Source organism: Pristiophorus japonicus, chromosome 14 (genome assembly GCF_044704955.1).
Source record: "Pristiophorus japonicus isolate sPriJap1 chromosome 14, sPriJap1.hap1, whole genome shotgun sequence".
NCBI lineage: Eukaryota > Metazoa > Chordata > Chondrichthyes > Pristiophoridae > Pristiophorus > Pristiophorus japonicus.
The window spans coordinates 25,746,020-25,761,197 of record NC_091990.1 but is presented as its reverse complement, the minus strand read 5'-3'; the positions used below and the strand labels follow the sequence as shown (position 1 = coordinate 25,761,197).

At 43.8% G+C, this 15,178-nt stretch overlaps 1 protein-coding gene across 1 annotated transcript in view; it reads right to left on the bottom strand.

Moving 5' to 3' along the window:
- Positions 1–15,178, bottom strand: part of LOC139279576 (cation channel sperm-associated protein 4-like) — a 134,494-nt gene that overhangs the window by 117,441 nt on the left and 1,875 nt on the right. Inside the window, exons 2-4 of the mRNA XM_070898699.1 lie at positions 14,856–14,941; positions 14,012–14,041; positions 11,646–11,754 (exon numbers count right to left, since the gene is read on the bottom strand). Of these exons, the coding sequence (XP_070754800.1) occupies positions 11,646–11,754; positions 14,012–14,041; positions 14,856–14,941 (225 nt within the window). The remainder of the gene's footprint in view (positions 1–11,645; positions 11,755–14,011; positions 14,042–14,855; positions 14,942–15,178) is intronic.

The window sequence follows — 15,178 nt, the reverse complement described above, 5'->3', positions numbered from 1 at the left end:
ATAGCAAGAATGTCCTTCCTCAGGTTAGGAGACCAAAACTGTACACAATACTCCAGGTGTGGCCTCACGAAGGCCCTGTACAATTGTAGCAACACCTCCCTGCCCCTGTACTCAAATCCCCTCGCTATGAAGGCCAACATGCCATTTGCTTTCTTAACCGCCTGCTGTACCTGCATGCCAACCTTCAATGACTGATGTACCATGACACCCAGGTCTCTTTGCACCTCCCCTTTTCCTAATCTGTCACATTCAGATAATAGTCTGTCTCTCTGTTTTTACCACCAAAGTGGATAACCTCACATTTATCCACATTATACTTCATCTGCCATGCATTTGCCCACTCACCTAACCTATCCAAGTCACTCTGCAGCCTCATAGCATCCTCCTCGCAGCTCACACTGCCACCCAACTTAGTGTCATCCGCAAATTTGGAGATACTACATTTAATCCCCTCGTCTAAATCATTAATGTACAGTGTAAACAGCTGGGGCCCCAGCACCGAACCTTGCGGTACCCCACTAGTCACTGCCTGCCATTCTGAAAAGTCCCCATTTACTCCTACTCTTTGCTTCCTGTCTGACAACCAGTTCTCAATCCATGTCAGCACACTACCCCCAATCCCATGTGCTTTAACTTTGCACATTAATCTCTTGTGTGGGACCTTGTCGAAAGCCTTCTGAAAGTCCAAATATACCACATCAACTGGTTCTCCCTTGTCCACTCTACTGGAAACATCCTCAAAAAATTCCAGAAGATTTGTCAAGCATGATTTCCCTTTCACAAATCCATGCTGACTTGGACCTATCATATTACCTCTTTCCAAATGCACTGCTATGACATCCTTAATAATTGATTCCATCATTTTACCCACTACCGATGTCAGGCTGACCGGTCTATAATTCCCTGTTTTCTCTCTCCCTCCTTTTTTTAAAAGTGGGGTTACATTGGCTACCCTCCACTCCATAGGAACTGATCTAGAGTCAATGGAATGTTGGAAAATGACTGTCAATGCAATGTTGGAAAATGACTGTCAATGCATCCACTATTTCCAAGGCCACCTCCTTAAGTACTCTGGGATGCAGTCCATCAGGCCCTGGGGATTTATCGGCCTTCAATCCCATCAATTTCCCCAACACAATTTCCCGGCTAATAAGGATTTCCCTCAGTTCCTCCTCCTTACTAGACCCTCCGACCCCTTTTATATCCGGAAGGTTGTTTGTGTCCTCCTCAGTGAATACCGAACCAAAGTACTTGTTCAATTGGTCCGCCATTTCTTTGTTCCCGTTATGACTTCCCCTGATTCTGACTGCAGGGGACCTACGTTTGTCTTTACTAACCTTTTTCTCTTTACATATCTATAGAAACTTTTGCAATCTGTCTTAATGTTCCCTGCAAGCTTCTTCTCGTACTCCATTTTCCTTGCCCTAATCAAACCCTTTGTCCTCCTCTGCTGAGTTCTAAATTTCTCCCAGTCCCCGGGTTCGCTGCTATTTCTGGCCAATTTGTATGCCACTTCCTTGGCTTTAATGCTATCCCCGATTTCCCTTGATAGCCACGGTTGAGCCACCTTCCCTTTTTTATTTTTACGCCAGACAGGAATGTACAATTGTTGTAGTTCATCCATGCGGTCTCTAAATGTCTGCCATTGCCCATCCACAGTCAACCCCTTCAGTATCATTCGCCAATCTATCCTAGCCAATTCATGCCTCATACCTTCAAAGTTACCCTTCTTTAAGTTCTGGACCATGGTCTCTGAATTAACTGTTTCATTCTCCATCCTAATGCAGAATTCCACCATATTATGGTCACTCTTCCCCAAGGGGCCTCGCACAACGAGATTGCTAATTAATCATCTCTCATTGCACAACACCCAGTCTAAGATGGCCTCCCCCCTAGTTGGTTCCTCGACATATTGGTCTAAAAAACCATCCCTTATGCACTCCAGGAAATCCTCCTCCACCGTATTGCTTCCAGTTTGGTTAACCCAATCTATGTGCATATTAAAGTCACCCATTATAACTGCTGCACCTTTATTGCACGCACCCCTAATTTCATGTTTGATGCCCTCCCCAACATCACTACTACTGTTTGGAGGTCTGTATACAACTCCCACTTACGTTTTTTGCCCTTTGGTATTCTGCAGCTCTACCCATATAGATTCCACATCATCCAAGCTAATGTCCTTCCGAACTATTGCCTTAATTTGCTCCTTAACCAGCAATGCTACCCCACCTCCTTTTCCTTTTATTCTATCTTTCCTGAATGTTGAATACCCCTGGATGTTGAGTTCCCAGCCCTGATCATCCTGGAGCCACGTCTCCGTAATCCCAATCACATCATATTTGTTAACATCTATTTGCACAGTTAATTCATCCACCTTATTGCGGATACTCCTTGCATTAAGACACAAAGCCTTCAGGCTTGTTTTTTTAACACCCTTTGTCCTTTTAGAATTTTGCTGTACAGTGGCCCTTTTTGTTCTTTGCCTTGGGTTTCTCTGCCCTCCTGGAGTTTGGAAGGATGAGAGGGGATCTCATAGAAACTTACAAGATTCTGATGGGACTGGACAGGTTAGATGCAGGAAGAATGTTCCCGATGATGGGGATGTCCAGAACCAGGGGACACAGTCTTAGGATAAGGTTTAGGCCATTTAGGACTGAGATGAGGAGAAACTTCTTCATTCTGAGAGTTGTTAACCTCTGGAATTCCCTACCGCAGAGAGTTGTTGATGCCAGTTCATTGCATATATTCAAGAGGGAGTTAGATATGGCCCTTACGGCTAAAGGGATCAAGGGGTATGGAGAGAAGGCAGGAAAGGGATACTGAGGGAATGATCAGCCATGATCTTATTGAATGGTGGTGCAGGTTCGAGGGGCCGAATGGCCTACTCCTGAACCTATTTTCTATGTTTCTATGTTTCAAACACCGAAATATCTTAAACACCGAAACATCCCATACATCAAAACCGAAACATCCCCTACGCAACAATCTCCTTAAAATTGTACAGTTCAGTTCATATTGCCTCTCCTCATTCCTGCTACCAAAATGAATCACCACACTTCTCTGTGTTAAATGTAATCGCCACATGTCTGCCTATGTCACCAGTCTAGCTATGTTTTCTTGAAGTCTGTTACTATCCTCCTCATTGTTTACTATATATCCGTAATCTGCAAACTTTGAAATTATGCTCTGTATACCCAAGTCCATGGGCTAGACTTTCGGCTTCATTGTCGGCGATGTTCTTGGCAGTACAGCTGTTTTGCCGCCCGCCGAAAGTTTCCACTTAAATTTCTCATGGTATTGCCCACATCTGAAGTCGCCCGCTGGGATCAAACCGCCCATGTGCAACGGCGACAACAACCGCCAGGGCATAAATTTGGCCTCAACCGCCGACGTCCAGATCGCCAAGAGAACCGCCCTGTGAAAGCTGCTTAAACAGGGCGGTAAGGGGGGACCCTGCAGAGAAAGGTAAGTTGAAGGTTTTTTATTTATTTTTTTAAATTTTAAAACAATGATTCGGTTTAAAACTGTCTTGGGAATGTTTTGTATGTTTTTATTTTTTTTTTTAATTGAAATTTTTTTTGTAGTTTACCCCCCTCCCTAGGCCCAACTGGACTAAATTTTAGTACTTATCGTCCATTCCATTAACGACCACCCATGGTACTAACTTTCCACTTAACCGCCGACAATGAGTGTGCAACGCCCATATTTTTGCCGGGCGATTAGTTTTTATTACTTTAAGCATAAAAATGGAAATTCTTGCCAGCGTTTCTCACCGAACATTAGCGGTTCTTCTCAGTGGGCAATCGGGCGTTGAGGGCCTTTCGGGAAAGTCTAGCCCCGTGTCATTAATATAAATATATATATATCTCACAATTTGCAGTGGTTCTAATACTGACCCCTGGGGACCACCACTGTATACTCATCCTCCAGTCTAAAAAACAACCATTCATCGCTGCTGTTTTTGTCCCTTAGTCAATTTTTTATCTCTGCTGACATTGTCTCTTTAATCCCACGGGCTTTAATTTTGCTAACAAGTCTATTATGTGGTACTTTATCAAACGCCTTCTGAAAGTCCATATACAATATATACACAATATCAACCGCACTACCCTCATTAAAGATCAAATTAGTCAAACATGATTTGCTTTTAACAAATCTGTGCTGACTTTCATTTATTAGCCCATTCTTTTCCAAAGGAGAAAATATTAGGATAGGTGACTAAAAGTTTGATCAAAGAGGTGGGTTTTAAGGGGCATCTTAAAGGAGAGACAGGTGGAGAGTATTAGATAGAGGTCTACGGAGCGAATTCCAGAGGTTGGGGTTTAGATATCTGAAGGCACGGCCATCAATAGTGGGACAAAGGAAGTGGAGGGTGCACAAGGTCAGAATTAGAGCAATGCAGAGATTTTGCAGGGTTGCAGGGCTGGAGATAGGGAGGCCATGGAGGGATTTAAACACGAGGATGAGAAATTTAAAATTGAGGCAGGGAAATGTGATTAACTTTTATCAGAAGGAATCATCTCAGAAAGAAGGGTTGAAGATGAAATGTACAGACATGAGAGCAGAAGATATTTTCCTCAGAATTTAATGCTAGAAAATCTATAACTGGACTGGAATGAAGATGACACCATTTGAACAAGTGCTGCAGGGCAAAAACGAGAGATGCATAACTACAGATTATGGCCTAGAAATTAGCCTCCTTAGCACCTCTCATTATCGCCTTCGGGGGGGGCGATAACAAAACGCCAAACACTTATTGACCAGGCGCAACGAGAAGATCGTCTCCTGCTATATTCAACATGAGGTTTGCAGTGGCGGTATGGCGTGCGCCCCGATCTCCTTCTCGTGACATCATTGCTGTGTGGCCCCTGCAGCATCGCCAGGCAAAAACATCGGCAGCTGCAGAAGGCGTTCCTCAGGAGGCCGGGAGTTTTGGGGGCGATGCTTAAAGGCGAGGTGGCCGAGGTAGGTGAAAATCTTTTTTAATTGCTCTCTGATTTTTTTTTCCCCTATGTTTTTCACCTGCGATCGATCAGCCCGGCGCTCTGCTGATCAGGCCAGATCACAGATGCCATCGGGAGCAGGTAAGTTCTTCTCTTCCAGAGCCTGCAACGATGGCCCTTCCCTTTAAGGGAGGAAAGGAGCCTTCCAAATCGGCAGCACTGCACACCTTCCACACTGTCTGCTGCGCTCCAGGAAGGAAATGGAGTGTTTGATTTAGCGCTCCAAGTCTTTCCTGGAGCACAAACGGCAATTTTTTTTTAAGTTAAGAAACATTAGTGCCAGGTGCTCATTTTTTCAACTTTTAAAAGTTAGCACCCCAATTGGAACACACCCGAATCTTTCTGCCTATATATTGACTCGTGGTTCTTATAAGAGTTGACCCTTTTATACTTCATTCGCAACACAGACAAGTATAGCAAATGGCAGATAGCAATTGGGTCAACAAGCCTCTTGATCATTCTTGGATTCATCTGGTCAGGAAGATCAACTAGAATCAATTCACGTTAATCAACTATTGAAGTGTGTGATTGTTGACACTTAGTAAACCCCAATGAGGAGATCATTCTTTAATTTTTTTTGAAGAGGCCTTCATTAGACAACAGTTTGCAAGGATGTGATTGCAGTTACTTCAACAGCTAGGACGTGTTAGACTGATACATTTGATTGTGTGTCAGTGTGGATGCATGCTGAATAAATCAAGCAGACACTAAGAACAGAAAGGTTAAGATTAATATGGCTGGGTTCATTCAGAATACAAAATTCTTGCAATTAACGAGGAAGGAGGCACAAGAGTACATAGAGAAGAATGAAAATTCAATATATTCCCTGGAAAGTGCCTGACAATTGTGTAAAAACATTCTTAAAAGGCGAATTGATTTTGCTTCTTTTGTCAAGAAAATCAGAGTTGAAAATATCAAGCCAACGGATTTGTGAAGTTGATATATTCAACTACAAAGTATTACAATATAGTTACAGTCCAGAAACAGGCCTTTTGGCCCAACATGAGGATGTGTACAGAAGGATTGTGAATGTGGCAGAGGGATGGAGATAGGGAATCATGGGAAAATAGCTAAAGAAATGTCAAGTTGCAGAATCAACAGAAAAAAAAGGGGTTACTGAGAGTTGAGGTTAAACATGGGTCACGGGAAAGAAAAGGCAATCACGGATAGGAGAGGGTAACGTAATGCTTTTTACTGATAGGAGGGAAATAAGTTTTACTGATAAGGAAGAAGAGTTTAATGAGGCTATAAACAAGCTGACCTCGGGGCCAGCTCTAATTAGGAGACCTCCTCGCCTGCTATTGGACATACTCGGGGGGGGAGGAAGAAAGGGAGTGGATAGACCAAGTGCTAATCAAATGTGTTATGTTTTGAAAATGTATAACTACTGTGCTTTTCGCGCTGTAAAGGGGCTTGTCCAGAGGAAGGTAAACAGGCTCTGATTGAGTGTGTTCCTTTGTCTTGACAAGTCCCGGCCGGAGAATTTTCAATAAAGGTCTTTTACAGAAAAGGCAAGAAGGTGTTCGCATCAGTGTATTCGCTGAAACAGATTGAGGGAAAAAGAATCCGTATTAACAAACAGGTCCTTGTTTGTGTTTATGTTCCCCTCTTCATCTCACCCCATCAACATATCCTTCCCTTCTTTTCTCCCTCATGTGCTTATCTAGCTTCCCCTTAAATGCATCCATGTTATTCACCTCAACTACTCCTTACGGTAGCGAGCTCCACATTCTAACCGTTTTTTGGGTAAAGAAGTTTCTCCTGAATTTCCTATTGGATTTATAGTGACTATCTTATTTTTATGGCCCCTAGTTCTGGTCTTGCCCGCAAGTGGAAATATCTTCTCTACGTCTACCCCATCAAACTCTTTCATGATCTGAAAGACCTCTCTCTACCAGGTCAGTCCTCAATCTTCCCTTTTCTAGAGAAAAGAGCCCCAAGCCTGTTAAATATTTCCTGATAGGTATAACCTCTCAGTTTTTTGGAGTCATTCCAGTAAATCGTATTTTGCACCTTCTCCAGTGCCACTATATCCTTTTTCCAATATGGAGACCAGAACTGTGGTCGAACCCAGGGGGGTTCTCAACCTTTTTACTTCCAAGGACCCCCTCCCATATTATAAAAAATTTGTGGACCCCCATAACGCAACAAAATATTTTTTCTGTATAAAAATTAATTATACAATTATGCATATATTTATTCTTTTTGTTTTACTTACAATATAAAACATGTTGCTGGTGAGAACTAAAAATCGCTGTTTTATTAACTCAGACTGAAGGCATTGGGGGAGTCACATCAGATCCCGATTATTACAGCCCTGCCGCAGACCCAGAGACTGAAAAGCCTGTTTCTTCCCCCCCCGCCCCCCCAGGTCTTTCCCTCCCCCGCCGCCTGCCCGCCCCAAGGGCCCGCCCGCAGTCACTCCATTGGCACCGCTCCCTCCCCATTGCAAACACCAGGAAAAAACAGTCTCTTTTCAAACTCGTGAGCGGGTTCCAACCAACACAGGGTGGCTTTGCATGAGGGGAAAGAAAAGGGTTTAAAGGAAGGTGACCTCAGTCTATACAATGCTGGACTAACTCACAGATTTCCCTGCCTCTAACTCAGGTTTTAATCCCCCGGAAAAGTTATAACTCCCACTATTTTATTTAATAGTTAAAAGCGGTGCATGGTTTATGAACATGGAAGCAAATAAGGCTGGATCAAAAACAAAATTACCGAGATAAATATTACTGTAAAAGTTAATGACACGCAAAGGGATCTAACCTAGTAAATGGTGTCCAACAGTAAGAATCTGAATTAACTGCGCATGCGCAGACTTTGTATCGTTGAGACTCTTGCACTCGTCTTCTACTTGCCATAAACATCAGTAGTCTCCCCTATATATTGATAGGACAAACCAACTGGTTTCTTTTTGCGGAGTCCTAGGGGGCCGCTGACCCCGGTTGAGAATCCCTGGTCTAACCAAGTTTCTGTAAAAGTTTAAAATAACTTCTCTGCTTTTCCATTCTATCCCTCCTGAAATGAATCCCAGTACTTTATCTTTTTTATGACCTTATTAACCTGTGTTGCTGGTTTTAGTGATCTGTGTATCGATATCCCCAGATCCCTTTGTTCCTCTACCCCATTTGGACACTTATTTTGCAAGGAGTGTGTGGCCTCCTTATTCTTCTTACCAAAATATCTTACCTCACACTGATCTATATTAATCTTTTGCCAATTACACGCCCTGCAATCTGAAGTTTATTAATGCCTTTCTGTACTTTGTCGCAGTTCTCCTCTATTTGGTGTCATCTGCAAATTTTGAAACTATACTTCTGATTCCCGAGTCCAAATCATTTATGTAAATAGTGAACAACAGTGGTCCAGCACCTATCCTTGTGGATCACCACTTCCTATCCTTTGCCAGTCTAAGTAACTACCTTTAAACCCCTCTGTTTTCTGTCTTGTAGCCAGCTTGCTAGCCATTCTGCAAGTTGTCCTTTGACTTCACATGTTCTGACATTAGTCATGTGTCTACTATGCAGTACCTTATTGAAGGCTTTTTGGAAATTCAAATATATTAGGTCTCATCAGCATAGGCATAGAAACATAGAAAATAGATGCAGAAGTAGGCCATTCGGCCCTTCAGTACCCCTTTCATGCTTTCTCTCCATACCCCTGGGTCCCCTTAGCCGTAAGGGCCATATATAACTCCCTCTTGAATATATCCAATGAACTGGCATCAACAGCTCTCTGCGACAGGGAATTCCACAGGTTAATAACTCTGAGTGAAGACGTTTACATAGAAATATAGAAATAGGTGCAGGAGTAGGCCATTCGGCCCTTCTAGCCTGCACCGCCATTCAATGAGTTCATGGCTGAACATGCAACTTCAGTACCCCATTCCTGCTTTCTCACCATACCCCTTGATCCCCCTAGTAGTAAGGACTTCATCTAACTCCTTTTTGAATATATTTAGTTTCTCCTCATCTCAGTCCTAAATGGCCTACCTCTTATCCTAAGACTGTATCCCCTGGTTCTGGACTTCCCCAACATCGGGAACATTCTACCCGCATCTAACCTGTGCCGTCCCGTCAGAATCTTATGTTTCTATGAGATCCCCTCTCATCCTTCTAAACGCCAATGTATAAAGGCCCAGTTGATCCAGTCTCTCCTCATATGTCAGTCCTGCCATCCCGGGAATCAGTCTAGTGAACCTTCGCTGCACTCCCTCAATAGCAAGAACATCCTTCCTCAGATTAGGAGATCAAACTGAACACAATATTCCAGGTGAGGCCTCACCAAGGCCCTATACAATTGCAGTAAGACCTCCCTGCTCCTATACTCAAATTCCCTAGCTATGAAGACCAACATACCATTTGCCTTCTTCACCGCCTGCTGTACCTGTATGCCAACTTTCAAAGACTGATGAACCACGGCACCCAGGTCTCGTTGCACCTCCGCTTTTCCTAATCTGCCACCATTCAGATAATATTGTTTTGTGCATGCTGCCGGCAACGAGACTCGAGGTGCTCAGCGCCCTAACGGATGTTCTTCCTCCACTTAGGGCAGTCTTTGGCCAGGGATTCCCAGACTTTAACAAGGAGGCTTTGAGGGTGTCCTTGAAACATATCCTCTGCCCAACTGGGGATCGCTTGTCATGTAGGAGTTCCAAGTAGAGCGCTTGCTTTGGGAGCCTTGTGTTGGCATGCGAACAATGTGGCCCGCCCAGCGATGCTGGGGATCTTGGCTTGATCGAGAACACTGATGTAGGTGCATCTATCCTCCCCAGGGGTTTTGCAGGATCTTGCGGAGACAGCATTCGTGGTATTTCTCCAGCGATTTGAGGTCTCCTGTATATGGTTCACGTCTCTGAGCCATATAGGAGGGCTGGTATCACTACAGCCCTGTAGACTATAAGCTTGGTGCCAAATTTGAGATCCTGGTCTTCGAACAGTCTCTGCTGGCACACTGGTGTTGGACCTCGTCGTCGATGTCTGTCCTTGCTGATGTAGACTCCCGAGGTATGGAAAGTGGTCCATGTTGTCCAAGGCTGCGCTGTGGATGTTGATGACTGGGGGGGGGGGCAGTGCTGTGTGGCGGGGTCCGGTTGGTAGAGGACCTTTGTCTTACGGATGTTTAGTAAGGCCCATGCTTTCGTACGCCTCAGTGAAGCTACTGACGATGGCTAGGAGTTCAGCCTCTGAATGTGCGCAGACGTAAGCGTCGTCCGCATACTGTAGTTCGATGACAGATGGGACAGTCTTTGATCTGGCCTGGAGGCGACGAAGGTTGAAAAGGTTCCCACTGCTTCTATAGTTCTCGATCTTCCTCGTTGCAATGCTCCATCTCACGCTCAACAAGCTTCCCGCTGGAGTGGAGGTCTAACCAACTCCTTACTGGTCAGAATCACCAATGGAAACTAAAAATGATTTGAATATTTCTGATAGCTCTGCAGTCTGCACTGCTCCACTGGGGCTTATTATTAGGAATCGGGTTTGATCAGCTCAACTATTAACGTAACTTAAATAACCTTAAAAATGCTAATTTAATCATATGCACCGTGGAGACTGAAAGTATTTATTCAGCTATATCAACTTCTAAGAATACGGCAGAATACAAGGCAACTGTAATATTAGATATGAAATTCAATTAAATAAAATGTCACAGGAACCATTAGATTTATTAGATCAGTAAATGACAGGTGTCAAAAGGCAAGAAGAAAAACACTTGGCTTCTTGGAATGACCAGACTGAGACAAATTCCCAGTGGAAATATCTACAATTCTCACAATATGGTGAAAATTACGTGAAAAAAATCATGTCAAGCTTTACTTATTAAGATTTTTTATTATTCAAGAGAGCAAACATCTGAATTCAAGCCACGATCCCATCATTGCCCTGGCTCTATTCTGTCCCCTCTACAATGTTTATGCTCAATAAATGTTAGCCCCACCTCGGAAGGTGCGCGATTAGTGGGAAGAGACAATAACATATTTATTATTTTATTTAAAACCGTGCTATAGTTTTACATTTTTACAATAAAGGGCTAATATTACAATAATAAAGTAATTCCTTACATTTAGGAAGCTCAATCACAGAATATTTATGTTTGTTTCAATGGCATGGTGCATAAAGTGACAACAATTTCTCTGAACCTGCTAGCAATCTAATATTCAATTGCAATATTTAAAAATAAAGCCAGCTGATTGAGCGTTGTTCCTTTTCACTTGACTGAAAATAGCTGATACGCTAAACCTGATCATCCCATCTGCAGGAAATCAAACATTTTTGTTGAGTGAGAAGGGGACACACCGAACAATTTAATGCACTAGGGTATCAGCCAGTGCCCAAGGGACAAATCACAAAGACACACTGAAAACAGCCATCGAGCCAGGATCAACAAAACCTTTGGACAGTCAATCGTCATTCACATTTTTATAAAAAGGCTCTGAATCAACAGCTGATGAGACCAATGCATTTTTGGTTCTGAATGATTGGATAGGCTGCAGGTAAATAGACATCCAAAACCTGGAGCTGGGCCCAGGAGGGGCTTGCTTCACACCTTCAACACCAACTACCAGAGGAGGCCTGAGGCATGAGATCGAGGTCTGTAATTTAAAAAAAAACAGGAACAGAGGGTGCTACGAGTACTCACGATGATAGAGTATTTCCTCACATTGTCCACCTCTGATTTCTTCATTGTGTTGGCGGCTGGCTTTCCGTGACCGCGGCCCTTGCCTTGCCTGGTGCGCCGCTCCCCGCCGCTAGCGCGAGCACACCACGCCCCTGTGGCGTCACACAGTCCCTTGTGACGTCAAGAGTCGCGCGCTCCAAACTCGCCGAGGCTGCGCAAGGCGGGCTTTCCCACTGCGCGTGCGCTGCTTTCTCGGCGGGAAATTTAAAAACAAGAAACGTTGGAGGCAGTTGGCAGGTTCCTGGGATTGTGCTCGTTGCCCTCGGCAGTTAACCTTTAAAGGCATTTCACTCACTTAAAAAAGTATTTCTCGCCCCCGTCAACCTCACATTTCAGTCCTATTCATGAGTGCGGATGTATTGTGAGTATAGACCCCTCCTACAGCAACTCTTCAAATACTGCACTGAATGAGTAAATCCCCGTGACTGCACTGCCCACTGTGGCTCAGGTATGTTCACAGACAGAACACCAGCTTCACGTGTATATAAAAGGAGAAAAAAAGTGCAGGGATAAGGGACGGGAGTGGGACTAACTGGATTGTTCTTCAAAAGAGCTAGTGCTCGATGGGCGGAATGGCCTCCTTCTGTACTTTAGTATTCTATGATATAATCATCTATATGTAGAAGATAGAAAGCTGATTATTCCAGTTAAAATCACATCATTGCAAAGGGTGAGAAGAAATTCACACAATTCAGACTTTAAATCTTTGTGTTGGTTGCAAATTACCTCGACAACTAAAGGGACAAGATGTGTTTTATTTAAATTCATTCTCAGGATGAGGGTGTCGCTGGCAAGGCCAGCATTTATTAGCCATCCCTCAATGCCCTTGAGAAGGTGGTGATGAGCTGCCTTCTTGAACTACTGCAGTCAATTTTTTTTAAATTTCAAAATATACTTTATTCATATAAAAATTTGCACAATTTATTGGAAGGCAGTTCAGTACATTTGGATGCGGTCAGCAATTCCATACAATACATTTGGATGCTGACGGCAGTTCCGTTCAATACATTTGCTTGCTTTACATTTCAGTACAATCCAGGATACATTGTAATGCAGTCATCAAATTATGTTACATGTCGCACTATACGGTACATGGAATGGGTGAGGGTACAGTTACATTTCTTTGCAACATACATTACTAAACAGAACTTGCATTATACATGGCACCACATAGGTGTTTTCAGATCATGGTGCTCTATGTATACAAAAAGTTTACAAGTACAGCCCGAGGGGAGTTTTATGCTGATTCCAGACCCTGGGTTTAGCGTGGCGGAAGGGCTTTAAACTGTGGCTCTTCCCCACCGTGCCTTTGCGGCGACTGCACCAATTTTTAGTGCGTCCCTCAGCATATACTCCTGGTTCTTGGATTGCGCCAGTCTGCAACACGCAGATGTGGACATCTCCTTGCTCTGGAAGACCAGCAAGTTTCGGCAATACCAAAGTGCATCTTTCACAGAGTTGATGGCCCTCCAGCAGCAGGTGATATCTGTCTCGGTGTGTATCCCTGGGAACAGCACGTAGAGCACAGAGTCCTGTGTTACGGAGCTGCTTGGGATGAACCTCGACAGCAACCACTGCATCTCCTTCCAGACCTGCTTTGCAAAGGGGCAGTCCCAAAGGAGATGGATGACCGTCTCGTCCGCACCACAGCCAACTCTGGGGCAGAGTGCTGTGTCTCTGAAACCCCGGCTGTGCATGAAGGATCTGACGGATAGGGCCCTCCTCACTGCCAATCAATCTACGTCTGTCAATGTGGTGAACGTACTCCCATAGTGCTGTTCAGGGAGTTCCAGGATTTTGAGCCAGCGATGATTGAAGGAATGGCTGATATATGTCCAAGTCGGGATGGTGTGTGACTTGGATATGATGGTGTTACCATGGACCTGCTGCCTTTGTCCTTCTAGATGGTGGAGGTCATGGGTTTCGGAGATGCTGCCAAAAAAGCCTTGGCGAGTTGCTGCAGTGCATCTTGTAGATGGTAAACACTGCAGCCCTGCTGCGCTGGTGGTGGAGGGGATGAATATTTAGGTGCTGATGAAGCGGACTAATTTGTCCTGGATGGTGTCGAGCTTCCTGAATGTTGCTGCAGCTGCACGCATCGAGGCAAGTTGAGAGTATTCCATGACATTTCCCTACATTACAAGTGACTATCCCTCAAAAGTACTTAATTGGCAGTAAAGCTCTTTGGGACATCCTGATATTGTGAAAGGTGCTATATAAATGTAAGTTCTTTAGTTCCTGACTTGTGCTTTGTAATTGAAAGAGGATTTAGGATATCAGGAGGTGAGCCACTCACCACAGAACACCCAATCTCTGATCCAACCTACCTGCAGATTTCCAAGATCCTCAGGCATGTCCTGTCAACAACACATCGGAAAAAAGAAACACCACAGAAATGTCTGGAATACTTTGAGATTCTCTCTTACAATACTATCCAAAAGATTGAAGACAACTTCAAACTGTATAGACCGCAATGGACAACATTGCCGCACTTTTTTTTGAAGAGATCATAACACAAGGAGTCTTCCATTGATTTCCTGGATCTGGAGCAGACAGCTGGGCTAAAATCAAAGATTTGGTTATGCACTCCTGGAACTTCAGGTTTTAATGGGGACTCCACAAGGCACACAGGACACTAGGTTGAAAAACTGCATAAAAATCAATAGCAACAATTCATTTATATGATCAGTCCTGTTTGTTTTCAGCATATGGAGTTTTGCTGGCTCACCTTTGTTAGGATGTGGACAGTTACAATAAGATGGGGCCCTTAATCACTGGTGATTTTAAGATCAATTAAAAAAACTAGGAAACTGTCACTAAGGGAGCATTGCATTCTAGAGCCAAGATCCAGACACTGACCACAATGGGGTTTTTCATGCTGTTTCAATGGGAGTGACGTTATTGGGTGACAATGTGGAAGATAGTATCATCATCATAGGCAGTCCCTCGTATTGAGGATGACTTGCTTCCACGCCAAAAAGGAATGAGTTCGCAGGCCTTTCAATGAAGGACCTAATATTCCAGGTCCTGAACTACATGCTGAAGGGTGGAAGATGTCTGTGCGTGGATTTTTTTAACATGGCGTGGCCGTTGCACACCAGCCACCACAAAGTAGGAAGATAGTCTACACACTTTACGGATACAGCTGTCATAATCTACCAGCTATTTTACCAAGTGCAACTGTACTCAATTGCACCAATGGTACCTGGGCACATTAGCTGAGTGGTTGCTGCCACTTGCAGCAGCTTAACCTTTAACTGAAATGGTGAATATTTTCATTATTACATTAAAAATCTGGCTGTGGCTTCCCAAATTTTTAAATACTATTAGTCAATTTGCACACAGCAAGGATGATTACAAAAATACACATTATCTGGTTATGTTGGTTGAGGGATCAATATTGGCTAGAATACTGGGGACAACTCCACTCTTTGAAATAGCCATGGGATCTTTTATGTCCATCTGAGGCAGTAGACAGGGCCTTGGTTTAATGT